The sequence below is a fragment of the Marmota flaviventris genome, chromosome 1 (assembly GCF_047511675.1).
Source record: "Marmota flaviventris isolate mMarFla1 chromosome 1, mMarFla1.hap1, whole genome shotgun sequence".
Taxonomy (NCBI): Eukaryota; Metazoa; Chordata; class Mammalia; order Rodentia; family Sciuridae; genus Marmota; species Marmota flaviventris.
In genome coordinates this window covers 94,864,145-94,888,744 of record NC_092498.1, presented here as the reverse complement: position 1 = coordinate 94,888,744, position 24,600 = coordinate 94,864,145, and the positions used below count along the sequence as shown (strand labels likewise).

At 40.0% G+C, this 24,600-nt stretch overlaps 1 protein-coding gene across 2 annotated transcripts in view; it reads left to right on the top strand.

The window, feature by feature from the left end:
* Positions 1-20,628, top strand: part of Elmo1 (engulfment and cell motility 1) — a 557,729-nt gene extending 537,101 nt beyond the window's left edge. For both annotated transcript variants that reach the window (XM_027939610.3, XM_027939609.2), the window contains exons 20-22: positions 2,856-2,938; positions 13,432-13,509; positions 19,275-20,628. In XM_027939610.3, the coding sequence (XP_027795411.1) occupies positions 2,856-2,938; positions 13,432-13,509; positions 19,275-19,475 (362 nt within the window). In that variant the 3' untranslated portion in view covers positions 19,476-20,628. The remainder of the gene's footprint in view (positions 1-2,855; positions 2,939-13,431; positions 13,510-19,274) is intronic.
* Positions 20,629-24,600: the final 3,972 nt, after the last annotated feature.

Below are 24,600 nucleotides of genomic sequence, written 5' to 3'. Positions count from 1 at the left end.
CAAATTAAAATTAAAGTTTCTTCCACAGATACTAGCAAAAAGTTTCCTAAACATGTCAGAAGTGACAACTATATTTGGGGTAGTGCTCAGCATGATTTGGGGTGCTGGCATGTTCAAACCTTAGTAAGAAATTACACCTTAACACTGGAGCATGAAGCACTAAGCCCAACTCTGTCTTCCACTAGGTATGTGACATTGTATAACTGATTTCTTCTCTCAAAACCTCAGTCTTCCCATATGTAAAATGGAATGTTGAATTAAGATAGTCTCAATCCAACTTGAACTGAATAATTCTAATAAATGAGGCCCTGTCTCAGAGGGTAAAAGTAGGTGCTTCTTGTAGAAGTGACCCTCCTGGTTCTCTTATCTCTGGGCCTCACCTCTTCATTTTGCTCCCATGTAAATACTGGCTTGGCTTTGAAGTCATAAAAATCCCCCTATGACCTTCTTAGAACATATATTCAAGAAGCATAAGGCTGACCCCTCTGTGTCTGCCCCTAGGACTAGCAAGGATGGCATTGTCAGTCCTTCCTAGGCTTAATCTTTTGGTGTATCTAAAGGAAAAAAACATGCAAAATGCAAAGTTACTTTGTATTTGGTTTTCTTTTGTGAGTTTCATAATCCTATGAGTGAGATAGCAGTTTATCTCTCTAACAAGGGACAATACATATTTAAAAAGATAAAATAGTGTACTTCCACAAAACCCACTGGGGAAGTAACTTCGTCCTTGAATTCTTCCCATTAGAGATGAACTCACCTCCATCTTCCTCTTGTCCCATTCCATACAATGAGTTTTCAAAGCCAACAAGTAACTTACTATTTGTAGATTGTGAACCCTCTCTATAATTCACTCGCCACGTAATATATTATACAAAAGACTTTCTACAATGTACTTGTAATCCAAACTTCATATGAAGCTTGAGGTTTATTGAATTGGTGTGCTAGTCATATTAAAAATTCACTTCATTATGCCCATTGAAATTTTAATCAACTTCTCAAAGTGTCTGAATCTGCCCTCTTTTGGTATTTGGGTATTGACTAGGCAGCCAGCTCAGCTACTAAGAGCAATAAGACTGATTTTTCATTATGAAAATGGATTTGAGGAGTACTGAAGTCAGAATTTACAGTCAAAGGTAGGTTCAGGAACCATACAGAGAACCTACAGCAAGATGCCAATCTAAAGGGGCTCAGGTAGGGAGACAGAAAAGGCATCTGAAGTAAAGAATTATAATACTCAGGACATACTGCATTGCCACATTTTGCTGTAGAAACAAACTATCCCAAAATCTCAGTGGCTTAAGCCCAACAAAAGTTTGTTTCTCATGTTATCTAACTTGCACCTAGGAACACAAGCCAATGTTTGCTTTGCCATCCATAGTTGCACCATCTGAATGAAACTTGTACTCCTTCAGTTTCTGCAGCTGGGGAAACAGAATAGAGAATGTGGGCTTTTTACTGGCTCAATCTAGACAAGAAGCACTTTCTCTTACATTTCATTGGCCAAGGCTAGTCACATGACCCCACCTATGTACAAAGACTATTGGGAAATGTAGTCTTTCATGTAGCCAAAAGAAGCAGAAAGGCAGGTATAAGTGAGCAAATAATGTCTACCAAAAGGGTCTAGAATCAGGGCTTCAGGATGGAGGAACCCATGAGGTGAGGAGCCTACAGAGAATCCTGGAAGGGCTTCTACACCCCCACTGCTCTTATGGTAGAGAGAGCTTGAGGGCTGCCAACAGATTTGATTTTAGTTTATTCAGAAAGCATAGCCTTCCTGTTCAGTTGTTTCAACATTCTTTATGTTCTGTAATTTTATATTTATCAACTTTACAACCAATTTTCTGAAAAAAAAAATTATACAATCTTTAACTGTGAAATCTCACATTCTCCTCCTGATTTGAAGCAGCATAAGGAATGGATCACTCAGAGATCCTAAATTCCCACCTTTGGTAAAGACAAGCTAGTCTGCATGTGCCCATAGATTCACAATCCTCGTGGGACTGAAGGATTAGTGATTGGAGAAGGAGGGATGACTTTGCATTTTTACCTTAAAGTTTCAAACCAGCCTCCTACTATCTTCTCTTGGTTGATTTTTAACAAAAGTTTTAAATGCAGAGACGTTTTCACATCTTTTCTTATCTTCCTCCACCTCCTAAGACATGAGATAACATCATTTTATCTAACTGCATTATTTTAAGAATTCCCTATCTGATTAAGGTTTCCTTTATTTCCGTTTAATTTCATTGTCTATAAAATAAGGATAATCTCACCTACTTCTTGGAATTGTCCCAAGAAATAATGAGATGGTATAGGGAGAGATCAAGGAGTGAGAGTTGAGAAGTGTTGAGAGTCAGGTAAGTTTTTTGAAATAAGGCTGCTTTCCTTCTTTATCCCAAACTTGGAAACTACATAAATGCAGATGCTCTAGAAAGAGATACTGACATGGAAAAAGCACTTGGCACTGCTCCTGGCACACAGAAGCCCTCTGTAATGACAGTGTTCATCTGTTGATGCGTTTACAATCACTGTTATCCATTGCTGCTTCTAATGCCATCACTTCAACACTCCTAGAATGGTATTTTTTTTAGTGTCTTTGTTTTAGTGAAGCAGACTTTGTGGACATAGTTCTTTCTCCCCACAGATGCGTTTTTACCAGAATATAAGAATGTGTTTTAGTCTCTAGTCCTGGGACACAGCCTGACTTCTCTTTTTTTCACCACTCTTCTTGTCTCTTTTTTGCAGTCATTTCTGGGAACAGCAAATGTGGAAGCAGACTCAGTCCTTAGTTCTGCTTCTTTATTGATGCTGAAGCTTTCAATGGTGTCATTACTTTCATTTTCTTTTATGAATTGCAGTGCCGGTGGCAGATATCAAAGCTGTGGTGACGGGAAAGGACTGTCCTCACATGAAAGAGAAAGGTGCCCTTAAACAAAACAAGGTATGATTTCCAAATTATTGCAAATAGCTCTATCTACACAGTACAGTCAGCGACTGTGATGTCTCAGCCCTCCTTTATAGCTCTGTGTGTGTGAGTGTGTGTGTGTGTGTGTGTATTATGTAGGGTCACATTCCTTTTTCCTTTCCTGATTCATTTTGTACCTCTTACCCTTACTCCTTCTCTCCCTCAGCACTTTTTTTAATGCCCACTATCTCTTCCATTCTCTCACTTCCCATCTACTTCCAACCCTGGGAATTGCCCTGGTTCTTCTTATCTGGCATCTCCAACCTCCTCTACACATCCCTGTCCATTCTGGGGCTTCTCTTAAACTTTAGTTTGTGTTCATTCTCCCTTCCCAACTTGGAACCACAGCAACCTTGCTGGGGGAGTGGGGGTCAATAGGGCCTGGAAAAGGCAGATACCAGATGACTCAAAAAATTGAAGAAAACTATAGGGACCTGGTATCATTCAACATTGTGGAAAAATAGTCTGTGAAAAATCTCAAACCCAGATGAAAGGAGGAAAATTTCCCAGCTTGTTATATTGCTTCAGCCTCTTTCCCATTGCACATTTCTCACCACCCCTCCTAGTCTACCGACCAGCTGCCACCATGATAGATAGTCCTTATTTCATTACAGAGGGTACAGCAGGGGGCATTATTTGGAAAGATGGAATAATTTTCTTTGTCCCCAGTTTGGAGGGATTTGCCTTCAGAGGGGCCATCAAGGAGCCAATCCCTTTCTTATACTTCTTGGCATCTTATGATATATATATATATCATATATATATCAATGAACAAAAGTATCTAGATTTATCTGGCTGCTCTAGACACTTTGGTGCCAAAAGTGTCACATGGATCAATAAGTTGCTTCTTTATTTCCAGCATCAGTATCTAAGAGGAAAACAATATCACATACATCCTTATTAATCAGAATTAAAATAAATGGTCTGTAATTTCAAATGTTGTCAGATAAAGGGGAATCTAGGTCTTTGTGAGATGACCCTATTTATATTTAAGGAAAACAAAACTACAATGAAATTATCATTCAGTTTAATAGAAGGATGCAGATGCAGCCAGGGAAGCTGATCACAAGATGTTTGCTTCTTAAGTTATGTGTGTAACTCTTCCCAAGTCCATGTGTATTCCTCCTTTAGCAAGCCCATCAGAACACTGTCATATAATGTACTTAAAGACAAGAATAATGATGTAAGGGCATGTCTCAGAGGCCAGGGTCTGTAGATCACCAGTTATACAGCACCTATAGCGATTTCCATGTCTCTCTTTGCCATGATGTGTGGGGACAACAGGGATTGTGCAGCTCTTCAGATTCCAAAGAGCATCCTTAACTGTAGCAACAAGGTCCCCGCTTTCATGATTTGCCTCCTGTGGCACTGCCTTCCTGTAACACCAGTAGGGTTTACCATATGCTGTGCACATCAGTGTTCCCTCTGCAATCTCAGAGAGCACTGTCTCTGCTCAGTTCCAGCTAAGGAGCCCTGGTTGTACAATGTTTGAAGCCTAGCAGAAAACTAGAGGAAATTTACAGCAATAGGAGTAACCAGAGAAGGCCCTAGCTGGCCATGGGACAACCTGCCACGACTCAAGCATGCTGAAGAGAGACAGAAGGAATTAAGTAAAATAGATCAGAGAGACTTCCTGCTTCATCCCCAACATGTAAAGAGCTTGAAAACTGTCACTCCCATCCTTATAGTAAAACAAACAAACAAACAAACAACCACAACAACAACAACAACAAAAAAAAAACAGTTGAGCAAACTAGAAATTAACAACTTTTCTTGAACCTTTCAGAGAGCTGAAGATGCAGGCAAACCATCACCCTGAAATGTAGACTCAGGGTCATCAAGAGAGTCACAACCAAGATCTGTTTACCTGGAGCAGAATCCATCCACTGGATTACTGTTCCTAAACAGTAGGAACACTTGTGATACTTCAGATGAATTTCTTCAGGCTTAGTATAGACTCATATTGAGAGAAAGAAACTCCTAGAGGTTCCATTGGCAAGTGGGGTATACTTCCATGGATTTCAGAAACCTCAGGAGGTTCTCTCTTTGAGAAAGATCCCTGACAGTCAGGGATGGGAAAGAATAGTTATGAAATATTCCAGAGCCCCTTTAATTAAAAAGTCCTAATTCTCCAGGCCTTTTTCCAACTAGGGACAAGGAATTTATCTGATTTCATCCCTATCTCAACTGCGGGGTTGGAGGTGATAAGAGACATAGTCAACAGCAATCAGGGTCTAAAAGAAATTAATTGGGAATTTTATAGCCAGGGAAAAGGGGAAGGGACAGGAGGAATAAAGATATACTACTAGAGAAGCTATACTATTGGAAAACTGACATCCCCAAGACAAAGAGCCCCTAAAAGATTGAGATTTAATTGGAAGATTATAGAATACTATATATCTTCCCTATACCTCATTGCCACATCCTCAGACTCCAAAGTAATAATAGTGGATTGTAGATGAAAGATCTGCAAGATACTGCCTCTCTGAAGAGAGTTACTTAGGGAAACCAGAGACAGTAAAGGACACAAAAACAATGACACAAGAAGACTTTGGAGGCTCTGGCACTTAATAACTATAACAAATGTAAACATAACCCAGTTCCTTGCCAATTTAGCATAGGCTATCACTCTAAGGACCTAAATATCTTATTTCCTATTACTTGATAGAACATGTCTATATTTTAACAAAAAATTAGAGGCATGCCAATAAAGAAAAAGAAAAAGAAATCTGAAGAACCAAGCAATGATAAAAACCAGACTCCAGTATGACATAAATATTAAATTGTTGGGTGGGGAATTTAAAATAAAATGTTACAGGCTCTAATGGAGAAAAGTAGATCATGTGCGAGAACAGAGAGGTCATGTAAGCACAGAGACGGAAACTTTATGAGTCCAAAGGAAAGTCTATCAATTAAAAACATTGTAATGAAAATGAAGGATGCTTTCAGTGGGCTCATGAGTAGTCTTAACATGGTTGAGGGAAGACTCCATGAGCTTGAAGATGAATTGAGTTGGTAGAAACTTCCTAAATTGAACTGCAAAGAGAAAAGAAAAAATCACAACAAAATGTCAAAGAACCATGAGACATTTGCAAAAGGCATAACATATGTATAATTCCAAGAATAAAGGAGAAGAAAGAGATTGAAACAGAAAAACTATTGAAGTGATAATGGTCAAGAAATTTCCAAAATAATGACAGACATCAAACCACAAATCCAGAAAATTTAGAGGACACCAGCGGGGATAAATACACCAAAAAAAACCCCACACTTAAACATATCATTTTCAAGCTATAGAAAACCAAAGGCAGAGAGAAAAATTTGGAAGAAGCTATAAGGAGAGAAACACCTTACTCTTCAAAGACAAAGATAAGAATTAGAGACAAGAATTAGTTTCTTCTCATAAGAAACTTGCAAGCAAGGAGAGTAGATTGGAGCAGATGGTTGAAAGAACAAAGCCCACTTACCTTGAATATTAAATCCAGTGATGTTACTCACATATAAAAAGGGAAAATAAGGTTTTTTCAAATAAACAAAAACTGAGATAAACTTGGTGACAAGAATTCATTGTCAGCAGACCTACTCTGCAAGAAATGTTAGAGGAATTGGTTCAACCAGAAGGAAAATTATAAGGATGAGAAACTTGAATCTACATTTGAAAGGATAGAGTATCAGAGAAAGAATAAATAAAGGTAAAACAAAAATATTAGTTTTTATTGTTAACACATCGAAAAGATAACTACTCATTGTTTAAGGTTATAATAGTAAGCATGCATTGATGATTACAGCATATGGATAAGTGAAATGAATGACAGTAATTAAAAAGGGGAAGGCAAAAAAGAAGAAACAAAGAACAAAATCAACAAATAGAAAAGAGTTACCAACACATCCACATTAATCTAGCTATATCAATGATCCTTTTAAAAATAAGTGTTCTACTACATCAATCAAAAGATATTGTCAATTTTTTTTAAAAAAGCAAGACCTAACTGTCTGCTGTCTACCAGAAACCCCTTGCCATATAAGACTAAGATAGGTTAAAAGTACTAGATAGGGATAGACATACCGTGTTAACACTAATCTAGAGAAAACTGGAGTAGCTATATTAATTTCAGGCAGAGCAAACTTGAGAACAAAGAAAATTATCTAGGAGTCAATTCTCCAAGAAGACATAACAGTCTTGCACATATATGAATTTAACAAGAAATTTTCATAGTACGAGTCATGAAACTGATAGCATTAAAAGGAGAAATAGACAAATCCATTATTATATTGGAGATTTCAACATTCCATCGTCAGTAATCGATAAATCAAGCAGGCAGAAAATCAAAAAGTATATCGATGACTTGAACAGCACAATTAATCAACCTGATCTAATTGACATTAATAAAATAATCCACCAAAGAAACAAAAGACTATACATTCTTCTCAAGCTCACAGGAAACATTTGCCAAGATAGACCACATTCTAGACCATAAAATATATTTTAAACTTAAAAAAATAACAATGTATATTTTCAAAACACAAACTAAAAATCAACAGCAGAAAGATAAATTTTAAAAATCCCCCAAATATTTGGAAATCTGACAGTTAACTTCTAAATAACCCAAAGTTTGAAGAGGAAGTTTCAAGAAAAATTTCAACATGTTTTAAACCAAATAAAATAAAAATAAAACTTATTGAAATGTGTGGGATGCAGTAAAAAATGGTGCTTATGGAGAAATTCATAACATTAGATGAATATGTGAGAAAAAATAACAATCTCAAATCATTGAAGTTTTTATCTTAGGTCACTAGAGAAGAGGAGCAATTTAAGCCTAAAACAAGCAAAAGAAAAGAAATAATAAAAATTAGAGTAGAAACCAATGAAACAGAAAGCAGGAAAATAGTAGAGAAAAATAACAAAGCAAAAGCTGGGTCGTTGAAAAGATGAATAAAATTGATTCTCTTCCAGCCTAACAACAAAAGACACAAGTTGCCAAGATCAAAACAGGTGTGGAGAGGATGATCACATTTGAACATAATATATATATGTGTGGATTTGGCCTTCTTACTTTTCATTCCTCTTCCCTTAAAGTCTATTAACATAGTCCATGATGTTTCCTAAACTTTTTTATTATTATTGTCATGGCACTCATAATAAATGGAAGGATGGATGGATGGATGGGTGGATGGGTGGGTGGATGGGGTACATTTTATTAAACACATAAACAAGACTGCAAGTGGAAGCTGCTTTCTTGAACTCGGTGGCCCTGATGTTTTGGCCACCCACCACCCTCTTTCAATCTGACTTGAGGAGTGAGGACAGCAGTATCTCTATCAGTCTGGATTTTCATTTGTATATTCATGAAAATTACTTGTCCTGTAACATTTGGATCATATACCTACTTCTTTAGGCAAAATGTCAAAAGGTAGAAAGGAAATCCACTGTTCTTCCTCAACTCCCCACACCCATACCCTTCCTTCTAGGAACCCAGAGGCCCCTTCCTCCCTACTTTTGGGACTTCTGAGTAAGAGAGGGGACACTTGCAGCTTCAAAGGAGAATTAGCCAAAATATGTCCATAGGAGATCTTTAAGTATAGGATGGGCAACAACCCAGTCTTGCTGTTGACCCTTCCCACAGAATCTCCAGAAACTCCGTAGCTTCTGACATTTTGTGCCCCGGGACTTGGTTGGCTTAATTGCTGAGCAAGGCAAACTCATCTACTAGAATCCACAAAAGAGACATTTTGTTAATAGAAAAATATTAGTCTCTAGCAGTCTTCTCACATATTCAACGTTTGCTAATGTCTCTGGCACTGTCCAAGGCCCTGAAAATAAAGAGATGAAGAGAACTGGCCCTCCATAGTAGAGGCATTTATTCACACATTTAGTCATTCAGCATTGAGGTGCCTGAGATCTGATGAGCACTGGGTATGGGGTGGCCAATGGGGAGACATGGCCCAGCCTCCAGGAGCTTAGAATCTAAGTGTTTAACAAAGCTCTGTGCAACAGGCAAACCTCTGTGGAAACAAATGCCAGGTTCTTCTCAGAGTGGAAAATTTCTGACCGAGATTTGAAAGGAATTGTCATGGGTGGGTGGAAATTCAATTGTAAGACTTTCGATTTTTAAGGATTAAGGATTCTAAATTCAAACTCCATAATTTATAAAATAAGTTGACTTCTTGTTGTGTGGCTTAACTTGGACATGCAGTGCTGTCTCACTGGATTTGGAGCTTAGACCGTCACCGTGTAATCATCAGAGGGCTGATCTCACTGGATCCTGATTCAGATAGGAGAATATTAGTTATAAGTGAAGCTAGCATCTTCCAACGTTCCAGAACCCAGCTTTTGCTTTTATAATGCAATTCTTAAATCTTAAATAAGAAACAGATGCTCCTAGAAGGTGATGTCTTAGAGTTGGCTTGAAACCCTGGTCTTAATTAAAAAGACTTTTATTCAGATTTACTGCACTCCTTATTCATACAGTATCTTCTTTGTGATAGGTACCAGGAATCCAAAGGTAAATATTACCTGGCCTTGGGCCTAGGTGTCCACTGATGTGATTTATTTATAAATGTACAATTACAATTCATCATCTACGCCAAAAAATTAATTTAAACAGAGTAGTAGAGTTGAGAATAGTTCATGGAGGAAATGACACTTGAGCTGGGTTTTGAAAAGGAATTGGCCAGGTGGAGAAATAAGGGCGAGACTTTCCAGGAGGAGGACACAGCATGTCAAAAGGCCCAGGGGCCTCTCCATGTGTGAAAGAGCATTCTTTAACTGGGAACCAGTGAATTGGGAGCCTAGGATACCCGGGGACAGGGAGAAGAAAATGGGTTGGAGAACCAGAGGTTAATGCTATTAAGATGGATTGAAGCCTAGAAGGTATAGGTGCCTGAAAAAAGCAGCCTCTTCTACTGTGCACTACCCGAATGAGTAAATTTGTTTGCCTTTTAAAACAGAAACTCAGATTCACAGATATATAGGTGAGCAGCAATGCACTGTAGCTATCAAATCTACTATTATTTCTGGGGCCATATTTAACACCCACACATAGGCCAAATTCCATCCTGTGTCTTTCATCAACATACTTTGTCCTCCAGATGATCTGGATAGATGGAGAACCAATGTATTTAAGGGGATGCTGGGTAAAATGTCCAGATACGTTAAGTTGCCCTAAAACCTGAACCAATGCTGTGCACTGAAAATATGTTGCATAAGATTCTGTTCTTGTATTGCCAGTCTATCTTTTGACTCATGGAAGAAAATGCATTCATACACTTTCTACACCCAGGTGCTGTTTCTCTGAACATCCTTGACCCAGTGTGCCTTGTCACTGATCCCAGGGCCAGAGGATTGAGTTCAAAGTCAGAGACCTGACGATATAGAGAGACCTGAGGATATAGAAGGATGATCCCCCCCCTTCCCTAGAACTCAGCCCATCCAGAACCTTCCTCCACATGGCAGGCTGGCAGGTGTGTGTCAGCAAAACGGGAGGAGATAAACTGCTCCTGGGTGTGATTTTTCACTGAATTAAATCCAGAGGGAATGAAAGGCCTTCGGAAGTGAGCAGCAAAGCCCCAGAGCATTAGATATCTGTGTGATTGTTGTGGTCTGTGGCTGGAAGCCCCTGAGGAGTACACTGCCCCAGTTTTGTGACAGCCTTCTCAGCCACCACCTGGCGCCTTTCTCCCTCCCAGGCAGTTTGGACAGGTGGCATCTTCCAGAGTGTTGGCCTGAGAGGCGCCATCGCTCCCAGCTCGGCATCCTCTCTGCTCCAAGTGCTACAGAGCTGACCTCCACCAATGATTCAATGACAGCAAGCTGAAGACGTCAATAAAACCCATTATAAGTGATAGCAGCCTTTCACACAGGCCTGTGGTTCAGAGAATTAATTCCTCCCACCCTCCCAGGAAGCCTCAGTGAAATTAAAGTGGGGATTGACATTCTCACGAATTTCCCATTTCCTGCCTGTGTTTATCAGCAATCTAGGTCAGGACAGCTCTGATCATTTACATCCTAAGTAAGGCATACAAGGGCAAAGCCCAAAATCAGCACACCCCTTTATTTCTCTTCCTTCTCCATCCTTCTGCAGAGGAGAAAGTGTTACAGGGTCACAGCGCTGACCTTGCCAATACCCTGGTCTCAGGAGACTTCAGCACCTTGTCAGGAGCTCACAGTCCGGGCCAGCCATGGTGATGTTCAAACCAGCTGCTGCCACCAGGGGTGATTGGCCATGCGATTTCCCTGAGCGAAGTGGCAGTTGTCATCCAGGCTCAGCCAGAAAGATTTTGATGAGTTCTGCCTTGTCCTGTTTACCACGAAAAGTCCCCTGGTGCTGCTGTGATATCCAGACTGGTTGTTCAAAAGCAAAGCCCATCTTCTCCTTTCTCTCAAGAATGAGTCAGAGTTTTTCTAATGAATGACTCTCCGATGAGTAAAGAAATAGTTGCTTATACAACATTCCTTATCCAACAATAATTTTTGTGAATTTTTGAGATTAGAGTTCAAGGTTTTATTGGAAAAAAAATATTTTGAAGAGAAAAGATTTATAATCCCAGAACCTTAACACAATTTTCATTTCACATACTGGTCTCTAGTAGTCTGTCTACTTTGTCCATAATTATGATCTGTGTGTGCATAGTGTTCATTTCTCCTGCTTTTCACTTAATATCAGGTGTTCATAATTATCTTACTGAATGACTGACCATATATATTTCTTTCAATTGCTAATTTGTGATTTCCTTAGTACCCAAAGAAGAGAGAGATAGTTACTTTGTCATAATGTTCTTACAGATAATAATATGTAACTTGCTTGCTTTTGAATATTCTTTCTGGAATAACCCCAGGAGGGGGATTCCCTGGTTCTTGATGTGTATTGCTTTATTTTTTTAAGGATAATATCAATTGATGCTACTACTAGTAAAGCTATGATGATTTAATTGTAAATTAAAAGACCTGTGAGATATGGTTATGGAAACAGGTGCCGAACTTAATGGAAAATGGGATTTGTTTGTTATTTGTTTGGGTGGAGCTGCTTTACATGTCATCTTCACTGGGCAGAGACCTGCATGGAATCCTAAGGAATAAAAAGAACAAAAAAAAAAAAATAATGGAGGAGTGTTTTTTCAGAATAGCTTCCATGCCACAACATCCTTCTTTCCTTCTATTTCTGGTGGAGTGAGGGAAGCCATTCGAGTGTGAGATTCTGGAAGGTCTGGCCTCAGAACTAAAGCTGCTTCCTCTTGATGAGGGAACAGCTGGAGGTGAGCAATGGCACACAGGAACTCCACGAGAACCAGAAATAGCTTCTTGGTGGACTCTCTTGAGAAAGAATCCAGCTCACAGTAGGTCTTCGGAGTTTATTTTGGCAAAATTCTTTAATTCTTCTGAAATCTGGAGGCATTGACTTTGTTGGGTTGCCTTCCACCTTTTCTCTGGGGCATTGGCGCCAGGGGTCACTCACCAAAGGCAAATCCTCTGACACGTATTGAGATGGAGAATAACGTGGAGAAGTCTGGCTCCCTAAGAAAGAATGTTCCCTGGGGCAGTTACTGAGCAGTGCAGCTCCCAGATCACCACAGAAGAGAGGGGTATGGATACACTTGACCCTTCTCCTCTAGATTTGGAGCCACGGGGTGTTGGGATGTACTGAGGACTCTCATTTTCCAGAGATTCCATCCTGTTGACTGCTCAGGCCAGCAGGATGATCATGGTGCTAGATATTGGTAGATTACGTGCCTAGAAAAGTGGTTTTTAACTTACATTTTAGACTTGACACTCAGCACCTTGGCCAAAGTCATTTAGCTACAGTGAAATGAAAGTGTCATTTGGTTCTTGGAACTCTGGGCCTGGCCTGCGGTCTGCCCTCCACAGTGAATGAGTCACTTGAACCCATGCTTCTCCTTAATATCCTGTAGCCTCTAGTGAATAAAATCTATGTGTGCATTTGCTCCACAGTAGTGCAAAGGGCAAAGGACAGCCATTGAGATTTGGGTTCACCCAGAAGGCTCGTTGCCTTGGAGATAGCCTCTATGTTTTGGGGAGGTCAGACCTTTATGGACCTCTGTCTGTTTGGGAGTGATAGAAGGTAGAGCAGCCCTTCATGCTGCTGCTTGTGGGAGAGTTTAGTGTTTGCTATGTCTCCCTGGGATGGAGATGCTGCAGAAAGAAGAAGAGAACAGCTTTGGAGCCATGTGGCCTTAACCTCTCTAAACTCTGCCCCATATAAGGGTAGTGACATCACTTACTACATGGTTGTTATGAGAGATCAGGTGGTTCCCACAGATCTCTCCTGAATGGAGAGAAGGATTCATGCTGCAAACCTTGAAAAGCATGCCCCCTCTTCCTGCTATCTTCATTGCTGCTTCTCTTATCCAGACAGGCAGCAAGCCCTACTCCATGTTCAAGCTGCAGCCATTTATAACTGTAAAAAGAAAATGCCAATCTTCTTTAATGTAGTGTTTTCTTGGATCTCTTGTAGGAGGTGCTTGAACTTGCTTTCTCCATCTTGTATGACTCAAACTGCCAACTGAACTTCATTGCTCCTGACAAGCATGAGGTAAGAGTCTCAGTGGGGTTGATTTATTACAGAATGTTATATTGTTTCTAGAAAAACAGCACAAGGAAAAGTACTGGAAAAGAAGAAAAATTTTTTTGAAGTCTGCCCAAAATAATCATGAACAAAGAGGAATCTTATTATCTTGAGGTAGACTAGAAACCTCTTTAAAAATTGCCAGTTATAACAGGTCCAACTTCTTAGTAGTTTGATTGATATTTCATGTGTGCTAGTCAGCTTTCCATTACTGGGACAAAATACTTGAGATAATCAACTTAACAAGCAAGAAAGGTTTATCTTGGCTCAGGGTTTGAGAGCTTTTAGGCTGTGGTTGGTTGAATCTATTATGATTTTGAATCCTCTGGTAAAGCAGAACATCATGGCAGGAAACTTATGAAAGAGAAAGCTCCTTACTTCATGGTGACTGGGAAGTAAGCAAGAGAAAAGGAAAGGTCCAGGGTCCCAATATCCCCTTGAAGGCAACTCCAAATGGCCTAACTGCCTTCAACTAGGCTCCATTTCTTACAGATTCTACCACTTTCCAATAGTACCACAGGCTGGTGCCACAGTCTGGCTGGGCACACAATCACGAGCCACCACACAGCTTGTAGATTCAAACAGCAACTCTTTATTCCCGAACTCACACCAGCCGTCTACAAACACGTTCTGGGGAAATCCACGTTCTCTGCCCAAATCCACGTTCTCTGCCCAAATCCACACCCACTGGGCTTCTATCTCCAAAATATACTGTCTGAATCCCGTGAGAACTCAAGGGGAACTCAGGCAGCAGGATACGCCCTATTCCCAGGAGGAATAATCTTAAACCTTAAACCTGGAACCTAAACTGGGAACGCCCTAAACACGATTATCTTAAAACCGGGAACACCCTAATCTGCCTTGGTCCTTGAGCAAGGTCACCTACATTCAATGTCGCTGCAACATGTCAGCAACATGGGGTACGCTGGCAAGGAAATTGTCATACCTACTTGGCTAATGGCTCCCAGCAGGCTGGTACCAAACCTTTAACAAATGAGACTTTAGGGTACATTTAAGGTCCAAATTATAGCATAATGATAAAGAAACTGGATGTACAAATGCTTCAAACTTAGCAAAGGCATAATTGTTAATCCAGAGGAAGAAGCAGCCCTGGCTAGAGCTTTGGTTTTCATTGAATGTTTAGGTTTTTGGTCTGGATTTTCCCAAGATAAACTAGTCTCTATTCTTTAAAACATCTGATGAAGTAGGTTCTCTCCAAGTTTCTTCAAGCTATTTTAAGAGGGTTAGGGCTGTCTCTGCTGTTGAAATTTTATTTCCAAGATGCTTTTATTCCTTTTTGACATCTTGTTATATGTATAATTTGTTTCTCTTCTTGAAGCACACTGTCAGCTATATTTAAAAGGTTTAGCATAAATCTAGGAAAATGCATTTGTAAGACAAAGTAGCAGTTATGGTTGATTTAACTTTTTCTCTTGTAAACTGGAACCCAACATAATGCTTGAAAATTTTATTTTTAGACGATACCATTCAAGTTTTTGTTTTGCATGTCATTGCATAAACAGGTTTTAGAAAGGGAAGGGAACATTTTAGTGAAATCTGACTTTTGTTCCTCATTTCCCCTAGGAGATGTAGCTCATTTAGAAGGTCTTTAGTATCTGGTTTTCACTGGTTTGAAGCTTTTGAATAAAATCGTACATCCCAAAGAAAGAGGAAAGATTAGACACAAATCCTGCATTTAGAATGGTGCTTAAATATAATTCTGTGTCACTTGACATTTAGTTTGCAGAAGGGTAAGACGTTGTCTTCATCTTTCTGAAAATAGACACTGTGTCCTACTAGTTCTGTTTTTAAGTAAAAGAGTGGTTATACACAGGCCACCATATTCAAAATGTATAGAACATTATAGAAAACTACTCAGAATAGTAGAACGTCAGCTGTAATTTAAATCAATGCAAGGCTGTTTTCCCCTGTGTAAGTACATTAATTTCAGATAAGAATATATGCTCTAGGACTGCTAGATTTTTATTCCTGTCACTTCTTATAGAGGCAACGAGGACAGAGATAGCATATGCTTATGAATTCTTATAGCTTCTTCAAAACACTTGCATATTGATTACTTCATCTTATTTTCACAATCACTCCATAAAATGGAAAGTTCTATTACACATATTATTTATCAAATGAGGGGAGAAAGGTTTCCCAAACTGAAGACCTCAACAACAGAAAGGATAATAGTAATTATAACTAGCCTCAGTCATCCTGTGCCAGTCCCTATTACAGATTATAAATACTGATATAAACATATAGATATATAATTTTATGTGTGGATCACCTCAATCCTTATGTAATTCTATGAGAAACAAACTAATAGTATCCCTATTTTGTAAAAAAGACAAATGAGGCATACAGAGGTTAAGAAACTTGGGTTGGGGTTGTAGCTCAGTGATAGAGCACTTGCCTAGCACATGAGAGACACCAAGTTCAATCTTCAGCACCACATTAAAAATAAACAAACAAACAAATAAATAAATAAATAACAAAGGTATTGTGTTCATCTACAACTAAAAAACAAATTAAAAAAAAAACAAAACACTTCTCGAGATCACTCAAATAGTAAGTGATAGAGCTAGGATTTGAACCCTGGCAGTCTTTCTCCTGAAACCTTCCCATTAACCCCTACACTAGAGGGACAGAGCCAGAGTTGAGCTCAGTATTTCCTGCCAGTCCAAACGACTCTTGTGGTAGTTTTTATATCATCATGCACAGTCAACTCTCAGACATCCACAGTTGTCTAACTTGCATTTTCTTTTATTCTTTTATACTTTGTTCAAATGAGAATCTAACTAAGATGCATACACTGCAGTTGGTTGCCAAGTTTTAGGTCTTTCTGAATCTTTAGTCCCTCTCTGTTTCTCCTTCTTTCACAATAATGTGCATGTGCTTCTCTCTTCCTTGCAAGTTACTTGTTGAAGATACCAGGTCATTACTCTTCTAATGTGGTCAATAGTCTAAGATTGTGCTGATTATAATTCTTTGTATTTGTTACTGTTGCTACTGCAATACACTACCACAGACTGTTAGTATCAAACAACACAAATTTATTATATTAGAATTCTGGAGGTTGAAAGTCAGATGTGCCTGAGGTACCATCAACATGGTACAGGCTGCATTCCTTTCTGGAGCCTCAGGGGAGAAACCAAATTATCATTCCTACTTCTGAATGCCTCTTGCATTCCTTGGCCTCCATCCATCTGCAGCAGTGACAGCTTGAGCCCTCTCATCAAATCAGCCTTCTCTTCTGTAGTCAAAGGCCCTCTGTCTCTCCCCTCTCTCTCAATTTAAGGACCCATGTGACTACATTGGACACAGGTGGAAAATCCAGTTTTCCAATAATCTGCTAATTTAAGGTCATCTGGTGGCAACCTTCATTCCCTGTGCCACATAACATTTTCATAGGGTTCAGGGAACAGGATGTGGATATCTTTGACAGGTAGATGTTGTTCTACCCTCCACAGACTGCAATGTCATTTTATATATTCTTCTCTTCCTAATATTGCCTATAAATTGGTGTTTTGAAGACCAACCAAAGTCAGGCTCAATTTTTAAGCAGTAGCAATAGTGTTTTCTACTTCTTGTCTTTCTTTTTTGAATATTGGCAGCTACTGATGGTCATTGCCTAGATCTTTGAATCCACTAGAGTTGCCAAAGGTTGATATCTCAATTCTGTCATTCTGTCTTCATTTATTAGTGGGATATTGAAAGAGAAACTGGCCTCATCAACTATTTGGTTACCCTAAAGTTAGGGTTTAAACATATCTGTGTCAATATATTGCAGTTATTGCCAATGTTAGCATCCAAATTATCCTATCTGGGGCAAGTAGGTACACTCATCAAGATGGCTTATGGATACTAATGACATGACCCTGTGTTTTTGATAATGTTCTGCATTCTGCTATGACAAGATACACCAGGTTCATCTTTCCTGCCTTTTCTCTCTAAACCCTTGGTTACTTGTGATAGGAAATGGTAGCTGTGAGAACCTGGACATGAGGTGTGATTGTTAACACTTGATCATTATCTTTAGGTCTTTGGGGGAACATAACTAGAAGTTATGATTTTTTTGAGATAACATATACCATGAGTTGATACTAATAATTCCAACTCAAAGTAAGTATTACAGGATTTCTAATTGATTGTTCAACATAATTTTTAAATAAAATGTTCTTTGTAGGTCACTTCTCAAAAAAATGTCCCTCTGGGTTAATATGCACCAGGAGTCTGGCCAGGGCTGGCAAAGTTATGTATAGGAGCAGGATTGGGGGATTCCCCATGAAATGGTGTCAGAGCTGGTAGTGAACTTTGAGAGCATGGTATTCGGTGGTACCCATATGTGGATATTCATCAGAATTATCTAGGAAGCTTTTACAGATAAAATTTCCTCATCCAAGAACAAAAAAAAAATCAGGATCTCCAGGGTAGAAACTAGGTATCTATTTCTATCAAGGTTATTTGTGAAGAAACAGATGGTTAGACATGTTCAGAATCTGGCTGAGGTATTCATGAGGACACTAATGCTTCCAGAAATCCCTTAGCACTAAACCTATGTTTAGATGGGTTAAATGCTTTGGCTGAGATCACATAGCCAAGGCAGAACCAAAGTCCAACAGTTCACTGTGGCACTCCTCACACAGGGGGTGCATTTCAACCCCCCAAAAAACGATGCCATTGGCGTGTATCATGGCAGATTTCCATCCCATCACAGTGACTTAAGACTTATATAATGCCACCAGTCTTTTAATGCTATGTTGAGATATGCTTGAATATTCTGGGCTATAATTCTTGAATATTCTGTGGCCCAGGTAGCCACAATCCAAGGATAGACTTAAGCAGGATCTGAAATTGCAACTTGACCCAATAAAGCATGGAAAGAACTGAATCTAGAGTGTATGCTAGAAGAAAGACCAGTGAAGCAGGAAGCAGAGCAAATGCTATCATAGAGCCCTGTGTAGGACCAGGGACAACCTACCTGGTAGGGAAGCACAGTATCCAAATACAGGCAGTTTTCTGAGATGCTGGCAACAGAAGTTGACTCCTTCTCCAAGTATCATGGTCCTCTTTCCCATCTCCCATTGAGATCACTCAATCATTTTAGCCATGTTGGCCACCAGACACTGGGCAGCCAAAAGCTGTTTCCTTACCCTTTCACTGAGAAACACAGGTAAGAACATCTTTGTAGAGTGGAATGGAGCTGGCATTGTGCATGCTAGGAATCAGGTCAGGCAGACATTAGCTAGTGGACTAGGAGTGATGATTGGAGTCAAGAAAGAAGCAAGCTTGGCATGATGCTGAGTCCAGGAGTGTTAGAATATATATATCCCACCATACCTTAAAGCCAGGCATGCACTGGTAGGTTATTAGCAATACTGTGCTGCACAACCGTGGAGAACTCAGACCCTCTGCTGCTCCCTAGGGACACATTTCTACATGGAAGAGCAAAGACTCTGGAGTCAGGTTGCCTGATTTCCAATTCCACCCACTCCACTTACTATCCTTTTACTTAATTTCTCTGCCTCAGCTCTCTAACTTATAAAATAGAGATGACAACAGAAATGTCCAATTTGTAGAGAGGCAGCAGCAAATATTAAATGGCAGTAGCAGAAAGCTCTTAGGGCAGAGCCTAGTAATGTTGAGTATTCCCTAGGTGTTAGCTGTTTGCACTGCTCTTGTAATTGCCAGCAATCGTGATCACCATTGCCTCCTTTCCCTGCCAGTACTGTATCTGGACGGATGGGCTGAATGCGCTGCTTGGGAAAGACATGATGAGCGACCTGACACGGAATGACCTGGACACCCTGCTCAGCATGGAAATTAAGCTCCGCCTCCTGGACCTGGAAAACATCCAGATCCCTGACGCACCTCCACCCATCCCCAAGGAACCCAGCAACTATGACTTCGTCTATGACTGTAACTGAAGTGGCCGGGCCCAGACAAGCCCCCCCCCTCCCAAACTGGAAAATCTAGCTAACAGGAGAGAGGAAGGAAAACATAACTCGTGCTTTGGAATCATCTTTTGGTAAAGGGAAGCTGCAGGTCACCCTCTCTTTGGCGTCACCTCTAACCCCAACAATTTTTGGCCCCTCCCACCTCCTTGGATCTGTTTCTGGACTCGCTGCTTTAGATCACTGCCCATTGCTGCAGTTCACTGGTGGGACAATAGCCAAAAGCCACTGCTGGCAAGAGAGCCATCGGGCATTTCCATCCTAATCCCTGGAAGGCAAAGTCCTTCCTTCCTAGAGTAGGAAAGCCAGCAGCCCCAGACCACAAGGAATGAATACCCGGTGGCCTGTGCCTGGAAGAAATGGCGCAGCTACCTGATGGGAAGACAAACGCCATGCTCTCCTTTCCCTTCTCTCGAGGGTCAGCTCATGTCACCAGGTTCATTTGAATTGAGATCTGCTTTGAGATCTCTCTCCCCGTCTCCTGACTTGGCCTTGCCCTGGTCCTTTTGGATCCCAAGGGCAGCGCCAGTATGCTCATAGTAAGCCTCGCCAGCACTGGGTCTCCCAAACAGTCCACAGACCCCACGCCCACTCCGCATCTGCACTGTGACCGTGACCAGCCTCCCGCTGCCCTCTGCGCTAGCTAGTCTTGGGCTTCCTCTCCCTGCCCCAGCCCAGACCTGCCTTCCTCATTTCCACACATGCTCCCAGCCTCTTAGCTGAAAGCACAAATGAAATCAGTAGTTACACTCCATCTCTAATAGACTAAACCTAAATGCCTCTATGACGGGCTGTCAATATCCGAGGGTTTCGTGTCACCTTCTCCTGGGGAACCTGCTGCAACACAGGTTTTCCATGGGATGGTCAAGCTGTCAGACATCCAAGTTTACATCGTTGTAATTATTACAGGTATTTACAATTTGCAAGGTTTTTTTTTTTTTTTTTTTGCTTTGTTTTTGTACAAAAGAGTCTAACATTTTTTGCCAAACAGATATATATTTAATGAAAAGAAGAGATACATAAATGTGTGTACTTTCCAGGTTTTTTTTAATTATTTTAATCCCAAACATCCTCCTGAGAATAACATTCCCTTAAACATGCTGTGGAATAAAATTAATCATGATGAGTTGGGAGCTGGTGTTTTGATTTGGTAACTTGGGTTTGGTCTCCTTGGTCATTGGCATCATCTGGGAGCTTGTTAGAAATGCAAAACCTGGGACCTCACCCCACACCTTCTGAGTCGGTGCTTTGTGTGCACATTTTGTTTTTAGTTTGGGAAGCACTGGTCTAAAGGACCCTCTTCCACTGATAGGCTATTGTAGGCGCTGAGCATCCGTTAAGGATGTTACTTCTAGGAAGATCATCTTAACTCACCTAGAAAAAGAGACTTGCTGTGTAAAAATCTGATCTACTCATTTTACATTGTTGCCTCCTGACCACAATTTTTTTTCCTTTACTATTATAACTTTAAAATGGATCAAATTAAATAGATCCCAACTTTTAGGGAATATATTTAGCAATAAAAAAGAATACAAACCCACAGACCTAAAATAAGTCAGAACTAAAATCTAACTGTGAATTAATAAATTACAGGTCAGAGCACAGCCTCATATTATCATAGTTTAGTTCCACTAGAAACATCATCTGGATCGTAAACTCCATGAACTTAAAGGACTGACCCAAGAGTCCAAGCATGCAGAACTCGGCATAGGCAGCACAAGCCACTGAACTCACAGCACAAGCTTCTTTTGACTGCTCTTCACTGCCATCAGGATGTGCAATTACACACTGACCTGGGGTTGAGATGACATGGTCCAGAGCACTCCATAAATTGCAGGAAAAAGTCCCTTGTAATTCGTAGTCATTCAAACAGGGTCAATCTTCCCATCAAAGCACTCACACCCTTGTGTCAAGTCAACAACTGTTCTTATCATTAAACTTTCCGTTATTGACATATGTGTCCTTTGTGTTGAAAATATCATTGTTCTAAGCTTGGGCCAGTGGTGCAATGGATAACACGTCTGACTACGGATCAGAAAATATCATTGTTCTAACCAGCATCATGATAAAATAAACATTAGGTAAAAACAAAAGAGTCATAACATTTTTTATTTAGAGCATTTAAGAGCCCATCCATGAAAAAAAGAGAATTCCCTGTACCAAGATATATGAGTTTAAGAGAATGATTTAGCCTGTGACTCTGGCTGGAAAGAATTGACCTCTCCCCTGGTCTTCTGGTGTTCCTACTTTCATTTATTAAATAAAAGGAACACTTTCAGTGCTTTTTCTTTCCCCTTTTTTTTTTGACACATAGTTACATATTTGAGATACAATATGACATTTTAATTAGTGTATACACATTAGGTAACAGTCCAGGGTAATTAGAATATCCATTGCCTTAAACTTATCATTTCTTTAGGTCATCATCACATTACATTAAAATTCCTCTCTTCTAGCTCTCTTGAGATGGTCAGTGCATTTTTGCTAACTATATTCACCTATGCTGTAGAACACTAGAACTTATTCCTCCAGCCTAATTGTAACATTGTAGCCATCGACCAATCTCTCTCCATCCTTCCTGCACACTCCCCAATCTCTGGTAACCACTCCTGTACTCTCAACATCAATGAGATCTTTTTTTTTTTTTTAGATTCTGCATGAGTGAGATCATATGGTGTTTGTCTCTCTGTGCTTGATTTATTTCACTTAACATGAGTCCTCCAGTTCCATCTATATTGCTGCAAATGATAGAATTTCATCCTTTCATGGCTGTATAGTATTTCATTGTGTATATATACCATATTTTCTTTACCTATTCATCTGTTGATGGATTTTTTTAATGTCATCAGTTGTTTATTTCAGTTTTAATAAAAATATTTATTGAAATCAGTTATTCCAATCCTTATCTTAAAATTAAATGAATAATATACAATTCTTGAAATACTAATTTAAATCATTGTTATATGAATTTTGCTAATTACAATTTTTACAAGAAAATGTGGTGAGGGTGTTAAAGAAAGAGGAATGTTTATGCTAGTCTATACCTCCAGAGGAGGGGGGGGAAGAAGGAAAAAAAAAAACCCTCACTGAGTTACTGAGTTTAAAGTAGTCAAAATTACTTTTGTTTTATGCTCACCAAGGCCCAATTCAGAGTTCAACGATTCCCTATTAGATTTATAGTTTAACTACTTTCTGTACTTGTTGATGGACTTTTAAGTTGATTCCATATACTTGCTATTGTGGTTGGTGCTACCATAAATATGGGAGTGGAGGTATCTCTAACATGCTGATTTTGTCTCCTTTGGGAATATACCCAAGACTGTTAAATCATTTTCCTACCTTTCTATAGACTGGTGTGATCCTAAGAGTGTGTTGACATTGTTCTCTATTCCTTCATTTTGTGGCAGTGAGGTGAAGGGTTGCTGCCCGATCTGAACACCTCAACTTCTCTCCTGAGGCACCCAAAGCTTTTTTTTTGCACACAGTGAGCACACCTCCTCACGTTGAGCCCTTGCTTCCCACAGTTCTCTAAGCCCAAGCAAATCAGCCACATCCAAGGCAGAAGTGAAACAGGAAACCTGATTTTGTCATTAAGTCTAAGTCATGTTCTCCAACTTGGCTTTACCTAAAAATAAAACTGATAATTTAATTTGAATCTGCTGATATTTTACTTCTTATCTTACTCTCATTCAGAACTCATAGGAGGAAGGGTAATTAATTGGGTCTTTTGACCCCTGTGACTACTTTTTTTTTTTTTTTTTGGCCAGGGAGGAATACCAGGGCTTGAACTCAGGGCACTCAACCACTGAGCCACCTGCCCAGCCCTACTTTGTATTTTATTTAGAGACAGGGTCTCCCTGAGTTGCTTAGCACCTCACTTTTGCTGAGGTTGGGCTTTGAACTTGTGATCCTCCTGCCTCAGCCTCTGGAGCTGCTGAGATTACAGGTGGGCACCGCCACACCAGGCTCCCTGTGAATAATTTTAAGGGCAATGTGTCAGTCAGCTTTTTGTCACTGTGACCAAAATAAACAATAAAAACAACTTAGAGGAGAGAAAATTTATTTTGGCTCATGGTTTTAGAGTGGGGGTCCGTGGTTGGCGGAGTCTGTTGCTCTGGGCCCAAGGTGAGTCAGAACATCATGGTGGAAGGGCTTGGTAGAGGAGCACTGCTCCATTCATGGCAGCCAGGAAGCACAGAAGGCAAGGGAAGGGGTCACAGGGAAATGAATCTTCCAGGGCATACCCCAGTGACCCAGCTCCTCTAGCCACAACTCCCCTACCTACAGTTACCACCCAGACAGTCTATCAAATTAGGATGAACTGATAAGGTTACAGCTGTCAAGAATCTAATCATTTCACCTCTGAATATTCCTTCATTAACACAGGAGCTTTGCGGGGACAGCTTATATCCCAACCCCAACAAGCAGGGAAAGCTAATGGTTACTGCAGAATAAAAAGTACAAGTCTGAATGTTTCCTTGATCTACTTGCAAGTCCATTCTAAACCATCTTCCAATAATCAACTCAAGCACGCTCTGCCTACCTGCACTAATAATGAAAGTTGGTAAGCCTGTGACATACAAAACTCTCATCTATTTTGTTTGAATTATAAAAATATTTTACACTTAACATAAACCTTTAAGGAAACAAAAACATTCACAACCAAAAGCATTCTTAAAATTCAGGCTCTAGGAATACAACAAGAACATAATTTGTACCATTGGTGAAATGGCGATGAAGTCATTTACTCAAATACCAAACCAAAAAGTTGCAGCCGAGAATGGTAGATGGTATTATATAAGAATATTCAAGGAAGAGCAGGGGAAAGGAGGTGGTGACCCCCACTTTCAAAAGTGGGGTAAAGAGAAAATGAGAGGAGTGGAGAATTCAGTTAGGTCTTAGAAGGGAGAAGATGTTTTCCAGTTCATCAAGAGAGGAACCTTCCAAGTGGAGCAAAGAGTACCAACAGAGCTTGGTGTTTCCTGCAGCCACTCAGGAAACTTGAACCATTCCATGTAGCTGGTGAAGGATGCATGGGAGAGAGCAAAGGGGCACGATACGTGCAAGGAAAATGGCCCAGATCATGACGACTCTGACA